Source organism: Nannospalax galili, unplaced genomic scaffold (genome assembly GCF_000622305.1).
Source record: "Nannospalax galili isolate Female #2095 unplaced genomic scaffold, S.galili_v1.0 scaffold146, whole genome shotgun sequence".
NCBI lineage: Eukaryota > Metazoa > Chordata > Mammalia > Rodentia > Spalacidae > Nannospalax > Nannospalax galili.
The window spans coordinates 8753913-8762233 of NW_008357929.1; the positions used below are offsets into that span (position 1 = coordinate 8753913).

Consider the following 8321-nt stretch of genomic DNA (forward strand, 5'->3'; position numbering starts at 1 on the left):
CCCTCGTCCAATCCCCTCGGCCGGTTGCCGTCATGACTCCGGAAGGATTTAACAGGGACACAGGATGTGACGTAGGGTCTGAGGCGCGCTGGAGGCCCCAGAGATCGCCTAGAAGGCGGGTAGGGGTGTTGCGCCAGAGCTGCGAGGGAGGGGCAGGGGCTCGGAGCCCAGGACCCCTGCACTCCGCGGGACTGGGGCTGCGATCCCGTGGGCGCGGCCGCCTAGGACACGACCGCGGCGGCTGTAGACGGCAGAAGGGCTTCCGCCTTGGCCGAGCGCAAACCTGCTGAGTGCACGCTCCCTCGCAGGCCCAGTCTCCGGTCTGGTAGTCAGTGACAGAGCGGGGCGCCCACTGCCCGAGCGCCGCCAGTTAGCACCATGCCCGCTCTTCTGGAGCGTCCCAAGCTTTCCAACGCCATGGCCAGGGCACTTCACCGGCACATTATGATGGAGCGGGAGCGCAAACGGCAGGGTGAGCCAGGGCTGGAGCGGGAGGATGGACACACGGCCTTGGGTGGCTCTGCTACCCACGAGCTGGCTGGCCCCCACCCACGGTGGAGGCAGTGCGCCCACTGGCGAGGCCAGAGGGAGGCAGCGGCGCCTTCGGGGTGTATGAAGAGGCCTGGTTCACAAGATCCAGGGCCCTGAGCTGGGAAGGACCTTGGAGAGCACCTAGTGAAGCTTCACTCGGTGCCTCAGTGATAGGAACGAACCGTGGCTGAGTACACGGGAATAATGGAATGATTGGTTTTTGCTGGTTAACATTCAGCTTTATTTTCACTACCCTACCGCTTCCCCGTTCTGATTCTCTAGAGGAAGAAGAGGTGGACAAGATGATGGAACAGAAGATGAAGGAAGAGCAGGAGAGAAGGAAGAAAAAGGAGATGGAAGAGAGAATGTCACTAGAAGAGACCAAGGAACAAGTAAGCAGTCCCCATCACTCCCAGCTCTGGCTTCTTCTCTTTCTTCGCCCTACCTTTGTGTTCTTCCCTCCTCGTCCAGATTTTGAAGCTGCAAGAGAAGCTTTCAGCTCTGCAAGAGGAAAAGCACCAGCTTTTCCTGCAGCTCAAGAAAGTTTTGCATGAGGAAGAAAAACGGAGGCGGAAGGAGCAGAGGTGCGATCAGAGAGCTAAAAGTAAAAATGGGGGGCAAAGTGGAGCAGGTGAAGAGTCGGTGTTTAACAGAAAAAGAAGGGATACCTGCCTGTGACTTTGATCTATCTTCCTTTCACTCCAGTGATCTGACCACTCTGACATCAGCTGCATACCAGCAGAGCCTGACTGTTCACACAGGAACACACCTCCTCAGCATGCAGGGTGAGGACTAGAGAAATCACCTGACAGAAGGGGCCTTCCTGGAGGTTGCTGCCCTCCATTTCAGCATCATGAAGCCCCTCTCCCTTTCTAGGGAGTCCTGGAGGACACAGTCGCCCAGGTACTCTCATGGCAGCTGATAGAGCCAAGCAGATGTTTGGACACCAAGTGCTTACGGTGAGAGAAATGGTGTTTGTTCTTTTAATGTTTTAAGACTCTTTTAGGATGGTCTTGGAAAATGATCCTACCCCCATCTCCACCTCCGAAGTGCTAGGATTACTGTTATCTGCCAGCATGTACAGCTTGGAGAAATAGGTTTGGATGTGTAGCCCTAGTTGTGTTCCCCTGCTTTCTCAGCCACCAGTGTTAAAAGTACAAGCATGCACATAGGAGCATCTTAAGATACATACACAATGAGGTTTTGCTTCTAAGTGCTTTTGTAAGTAGAGTTTACATCTCTCTTAGACCCGACACTACGTGGGCTCAGCAGCTGCTTTTGCAGGAACCCCAGAGCATGGACAATTCCAAGGCAGCCCAGGTGGTGCCTATGGGACTGCTCAGCCCCCACCGCACTATGGGCCCACACAACCAGCCTATAGTCCTAGCCAACAGCTCAGAGGTTAGTGTTGGGAAGAGGGAGGTTTTCCTCTGAGCCTAGAGGGGAGAACTAATGGGTATGCCTCCTGCCTTCCCAGCACCCTCAGCATTTCCTGCAGTGCAGTACCTATCTCAGCCACAGCCACAGCCCTATGCAGTACACGGCCACTTTCAGCCCACCCAGACAGGTGATAACACCCTGGGCAGGAGCCCTGACTTCTTGGGTCCCCTCATTATCTACTTATTTCACATGCCCCTCTTCCCCATTTAGGGTTCCTCCAGCCTGGTGGTGCCCTGTCTTTGCAAAAGCAGATGGAACATGCTAATCAACAGACTGGTTTCTCTGACTCAGTGAGTATAGAGGCCTAGAAGGTTACTTAGAAGGGCTGGGTTAAGGGGAGCCCCAGTATGCCTCAGGTTAACTTTGTCCTCTGCAGTCTTCCCTGCGTCCCATGCACCCCCAGGCTCTGCATCCAGCCCCAGGACTCCTTGCTTCCCCCCAGCTCCCTGTGCAGATGCAACCAACAGGAAAGGTAAGGATAGCTGTCAAAATCCACATACTACTGAGGAAACCCTTCTACCTCCCACTGACTGTCTCTCCCTCCCCCCCCCACTCCTCATGGGCTAAGGGTGTATGTCTGCCCACTGACAAAGCTTTCCTTTTAACACCACCAGTCAGGCTTTGCTACTACCAGCCAACCCGGCCCACGCCTCCCCTTCATCCAACACAGCCAGAACCCACGATTCTACCACAAGTGATGACCAGATATCTTCACCTTACCCCTTCATCTTCCATGGGTGAGGGTCTCCTTCTATGTACCCCAGGCCAATAAAATACCTACTACCATTGCCTGGACTGCCATTTGTTTTGCTTCCCTCGCTGTTGCCTGGTAACTGCAAAGGCTACTTAGAGGAGGGGTTGACTGGCAATTCTCTGGCAAGTTCAGAAGTCATTAACAGACCCAGTAGCAGATTTCAGTCTATGTTCTTGGTATTCCAAGAACATCTTCCAGTCAACAGAAAACCATGTAATTCTAATGACCAACTGAGTTGGGAGCTTCATATTAAACTTGTAGTTTTATTCAGGTTTGATTTTAACAAATGTGTCGGGGAGAGAGCCCACAGGAAAGGTGAAGCCCATGGAGGCAGGGCCCTCCCAGATGCCTGAGGAGGGAGCATGCCCTCCCCCCACCCCTTCTTACCACCCCTAAAGGGGTTTGGGAAGAGACACAGATAGGAAAGGGGCTGGTCCCCAGTCTGTACAAGTGGTGCTTGGGGTAAAGGGTTATGGAGAGAACAGGGGACCAGACCAGGGCCAAATGGGAGAGGGCACAAGGACCATTTGCCAGAATCCACAGCTTTCTGATTCCAAATTGAATTAAAAAACAAAAACAAAAAAAAACCAACAAATCCCAAAAAACTAAAGCACAAGCAGCACCCTCCTTTCCCCCACCAGGGCTGTAGTGTGAGGGAAGAGGCAGGTAGCTCCACCAAGGCCATGGCTCCCTCATTCCTGGCCAAGGGAGCTAGGTGAAAGGGTCTCCCCGACAGTTTGAGGGGGTGAGGAAAACCAAAATAAAACATCAAATAAATTGTATGGGAGTCCAGCCAAAGGCCCGGCCAGAGCAGAGCCAGGCTGGGGGAGGGGCCTCTGCAGGCTCAAGGATCACTGCTGCCACCACCGCCAACCTGGGCAAAAGAAAAGAAAAAAACAACTTTAAGACAGGACAAAACTTCAACATGAAGGGTGGGGAGGACAGGACAGAAACTGATGTGGACAACAGTGTGAAGGCTGTCACACTTACCTGGGAGCCAGTTATTTTGCCATGGCCTTGATTGCAACAGCTGCCTCCTCTGTCATGGCAGACAGCACCGTGATCTGGAAGAACAAGGATAGTCCAGAGATGCTTCAACTCAGAGTCTGAAGCACAAGCAGCAAAGCTAAGTACAAGGTGGGGAGAGGACACCATACCAGGATCTCTTCTCCGCAGTCATACTTCTGCTCGATCTCCTTGCCAAGGTCACCTTCAGGCAGACGAAGGTCCTCTCGAACCTCCCCACTGTCCTGGAGCAGTGATAGGTACCCATCCTGGATGCCAATCAGCTGGGGAAGGAAAAAAAAGTTCAAAGTAGATGAGGTGGTACAGACCCTTAGTCCCAGCACTTGGACGGTAGAAGCAGGTAGATCTGAGTTCCAGGCCAGCCAGGGCTACATAGTGAGACCTTGTCTCAAAAAGCAGGTGCAGGTATGCTGAGTACTAGAACTAGAGCTAGTTGACAGCAAACATATACCAGATATCTTCTCTGCCAGTTTTTCCTTTTCTCCCAGTTTCTGATCAATCCATCTCTTCTCCTGAACAAGCCAAGCCTCCTCCCCCCAACCATTAACTCTTCTTTCTGCCAAACACATACCTGGAAGTCATTCCTTTTGATGTTGGGGACATCCATATTATGAGTTGATGGGCAGATATCTTCATATTTCTTCCCAGTAAAAATGTCAATACCAACCAGGTGGACCTGTGTACATGTATCATAAAGAGAAACTCAAACTCTAGGATGCAGGAGGTAAAGGTTCATGTCACTGGCTAGAGAAGTCAGCCTACCTTATTAGAATAAAGATTAGAGGAGTTAAGAATGAACCAATCAACAAGAAAGATTAAAGCCTTAAAAAAAAAAAAAAAAAGTCCCTGAAGTCAAGATTACTACTGAGATTAGGGCTGACAGTACAGAGGAAAGTGGTGGGGCAGACCTAGGGAAATCAGTCACACTGAAGTGTGATGTCAACCATCTTTAATCCCAGCACTCAGGAAGCAAAGGCAGGCATATGTCTAAGATGGAGGCCTGCCTGGTCAACTGGAAGTACAAGGAGACTGTCTCCCCAAAACAAAGCAACGGCACTGGGGATGTCACGCAGCTTGATACACTGTCTGCCCAACATGCACAAGGGCCTAGGTCTATTACGAGTGTGCCACACGCCTATAATTCCAGCACTAGGGAGGATGGAGGCAGAAGGACCAGAAGTTCAAGGTCCTCCTTAGTTACATACTGAGTTTTAAGGCCACCCTGAGAAACCTAAGACCCAGTTCAAAGAGTAGGGGAACATTCCCCAAACACCTAGAGCCTAAGGAAGAGGGTGGAGTCTAGGTAATAAAGTTTCAAGGACACCCACCTAACAGACTAAATAAGTAAAAGAGAAAAGGTTGAGACAAGCAAAGGAATGTAAAAGGAAAAGACCTGAAAAAATGATCCAGGAGACAGAAAATCAGAACTAGGCAATTAGGAAATAAGAGGTAAAAAGGATCAAGCATTAAGAGGATAACCTAGGATCAATGCCAAGTCAACAAAAGATGGAAAATGTCTAGGGAGTAAAACCTAAGACATTCAACAATGAATCAGGTTGAACACCTTGAGAAAAAGATAGGGAGAGGTCATGATGTTAAAAGTAAAGATATTTAGGGAGGCACATAGAACTCAAGGGGGGAATCAGAGACCGTTAAGAGGGAATGCGACACATCAAAATTCCAAACTAAAAGCCAGAACTGGGAAGAAAAGCAGCTAAGTGACTTGAAAATTCAGATAGGCTGGAGGTCTCCCCTCCTCCAAGAAAGGCTGCCTTCTGTGTCCGGACTAGAAAAATCCTCAACAAAGTACAGAAACAAAGCAACTACCAAGGGCCCAAGGAAGAAAAGAAAACAAGAAAAGTTGAAGGTCAAGAATAAACAACCAAGCATATCCAGAGACTGGCACAAGGCTGAAAAAGAGGGAAAGAATGACAAGAGACACAGAAGTGTGTCATGAAGAGTCTGGAAACTGTGAGCACGTACAGTTTTGAATGGGTATAAAGGGCTGAGTGTTGAAAAAAAGACTAGGACAGCGAGAAGAGGACAAGACTGAAATCAACAGCTCACTGTCAGGAGCCCTATGGATACAGGAGCTGCAGGGAAATCAAGATGTGGAGAGGTGAGATTCTAACCTTGGCATGGCCATGCTTGCCAGTCTTCGAAGTAGACATCTCGACGATCTTACATGGCCGGCCTTTGAGCACCACAAAGCCATTCTTACGTAATGCTGAGCACTGCATTGGGAAGGTGGCTGAGGCCCCTGCATCTCCTGTCTCGAAGTCCAAATCATCTGCCATTTTAAGAGGCTTCGATTCCAACTAAAGCCAAGAAGAGAACTAGGGTCAGTAAGGATGGAGGTTAACAGGACCTCTAATCTATCCCATTCCTCTCTAGAAACATTGCTCCATTCCCCCCAACCCTTTATTCCATTACCCATCTAAATAAAGTCAAAGTTCCTGGACTTTGGAACTGGGGTCAAAATATACTGAAGAGTTACTGTATGGGAAAAACAGCTGGATCCTCCCCGCTAAATGAATTCTAAAGCTGTTGCTTGGGAAAGGAAGGCTCCAGGGAGTTGGGATGCCATATCCCAGAGATGAGGAAAGGGGCAACTTCCCGGGACGGGGGAGGACTCAGGTGTTACCTGCAACTGAAACCAACCACCCCTTTTCCCCACACACAGCCAGGGCTATAATTAGGTGAGCAGCTATGAGCCAGCAAAAGGGTGGGGCTAATGGAGGGGTGGAGATGTGAGGTCGAGGCCCCACCCAGCTGTTACACCCCCCACACCTCTATCCACACACACAAGCCAGTCATTGGTACAGGAAACCACAAGGCCACTTTGGGGGATTCCCGCCTCTCCAACATGCACTAGCAGATGCAGCCAAGGGAGAGAAAGTAGTTTCCTAAATGATCCCACTGCCAAACACCTAGATCTCAGTTCCCGAAGGGAACCCAGCCTTTTGCAGAGGGCCCTCCCACTTTTCCCAGGATGCACCAGTCCTGTCGGCTTTTCAGGCCCAGCCAGTACAGTCAGTAGAAAGTGGGGAATGAGGGGTGAATGACAATAAAATGAAAGCAAAAGGTTGGTAGTAGTAACAGAAATCATATTAGGCTGGTAGAGTTAAGGACTTTAAAACACAGTAACTCTCTCAAAGCAAACACAACGGGGAAGGTAGTGACAAGGTGAAGACCGAAGATCACCTCGGGAAACTATCTGTTCAGTACTTTGAGGCACTGTCGGCACCGGCCGAGAAGAGTTGGGCTCCAATCCAACTCTCCGGACTCCCCAACATGGAAGTACCACTTACATCTGGCTGGACGTCTCACTTCACATAGAGGCTGGGGGTGAGCTCCAGGGGCCCACGAGGCTGGGGAGCACTAACATATGCCCGCAGCAGGCCACGCGGGGTGACTGAGACCAGGGCCCCGGCTCTCTCCCGTACACCGAAATCCCAGGCTCCCTAAAAGCCCACAAAAGAACCGGTCCTTGAGCTAGGGGTTGCCGGCTCGCGCCCACCATGTGGCCGCCCGGGGCTTCCGGTGGCCGGGACCAGGGGGGAGGGATCCCTGTGCTGCCATGCGGACCCGGTCCATGTTCGGCCACATGGCCTCGGACCCCCGAAGGCAGCCTCCAGTGGGGGGCACTTCCGGTGCTCCACTGCCCCAGCCCCACAGCTGCGCCAGGCCAGGCCCACGCCGCCTCCCCTCCCCCCGCCGGCCGCCAACCCCCTCCACATACCCTCTCACGGAACAGCCCCCTCCCCCACCTCACGTGGCCGCGCGGCGCCCGGTCCTCAACCGCCCAGGGTCCCTGGCCGCTGCGGGGCCGATCTGGCCCCCGGCTCTCGCCCTGGCGTGGCAGCTTCGCGGCCTCTCCCGCGTGGCGGCCTCGCGGCTCGCCGTCCCCCGCCCTGCGTCGCTCCAACGTCACCCAGCCGGCCCCAACCGTCACCGCTAGCGCCAACCGGGCCGCGTGCCCAAGCCTCTCCGCATCTCGCGCCGCTTCCCGACCGATCCCGTGCGGCGGCGGCCGCCGCTCCCTTCGGCCCCCTCCCCGACCCCCGAGTAGTTCCGTCTCTCCTTCCCGGCCCAAACCAACGTTCCGCGCAGGCGCGCCCTGCCCGCTCTCACCTCGCGCGAACACACTGACTCGACCCCGTCCGCTCGCCGCGAGCCCAACCGCTGCCTCGGAACCCGCTACCGCCGCCGCCGCCGCCGCCGCCTCTAGCGTCGCCGCCGCCGCTGCTGCACACGGGTCTTAGTACGCAGGCGCCGACTCCCCACTGACCAACCAAGCAGCCCTCTGACAGCGGCGCAAGCGTGCTAAGTAGCTCCTCCGCCCTCCACCCCCGCACTGCGCAAGCGCATGGACCCTCCCGATCTCCACCCTCTCTCCCACCTACCCATCCAATGACGTGCATACGTGACCCCGCCCCTCACCTAGCCGGAGCCCTTTCAACCCGCCCGCACTGCGCAGGCGCGCCCGGTTTTTTAATTCCTTTACCCTCCTCTTCTCTTCCCTTGATGGACCGCTCGCACTACCGGACAGGCCTTGCGGCTGCGCAGT

General features: G+C 53.3%; 2 protein-coding genes across 4 annotated transcripts; one reads left to right on the plus strand and one right to left on the minus strand.

Annotated features, from left to right (window-relative positions):
* The first annotated feature begins 60 nt into the window (after positions 1-60).
* Gps2 (G protein pathway suppressor 2) lies at positions 61-2766 on the plus strand. The gene is made up of 10 exons (XM_008855836.3): positions 61-472; positions 814-923; positions 1003-1115; positions 1237-1316; positions 1408-1490; positions 1779-1932; positions 2009-2098; positions 2182-2261; positions 2348-2443; positions 2586-2766. The coding sequence occupies exons 1-10, from the start codon at positions 379-381 to the stop codon at positions 2667-2669; spliced, it is 984 nt and encodes a 327-aa protein (XP_008854058.1). The 5' UTR covers positions 61-378; the 3' UTR covers positions 2670-2766.
* Positions 2767-2968: 202 nt separating this feature from the next.
* Positions 2969-8102, minus strand: Eif5a (eukaryotic translation initiation factor 5A). 3 transcript variants are annotated; one of them, XM_008855838.2, is made up of 6 exons: positions 7886-8102; positions 5884-6069; positions 4323-4427; positions 3883-4014; positions 3716-3789; positions 2969-3599 (listed from the first exon to the last, which is right to left on the minus strand). In XM_008855838.2, exons 2-5 carry the CDS (start codon positions 6046-6048, stop codon positions 3727-3729), a joined length of 465 nt encoding a protein of 154 aa, XP_008854060.1. In that variant the 5' UTR covers positions 6049-6069; positions 7886-8102; the 3' UTR covers positions 2969-3599; positions 3716-3726. The 3 variants fall into 3 exon arrangements, with proteins under 3 accessions (XP_008854060.1, XP_008854061.1, XP_017650536.1); XM_008855839.2 differs by lacking the exon at positions 7886-8102 and adding an exon at positions 7522-7686; XM_017795047.2 differs by lacking the exon at positions 7886-8102 and adding an exon at positions 7063-7210.
* Positions 8103-8321: the final 219 nt, after the last annotated feature.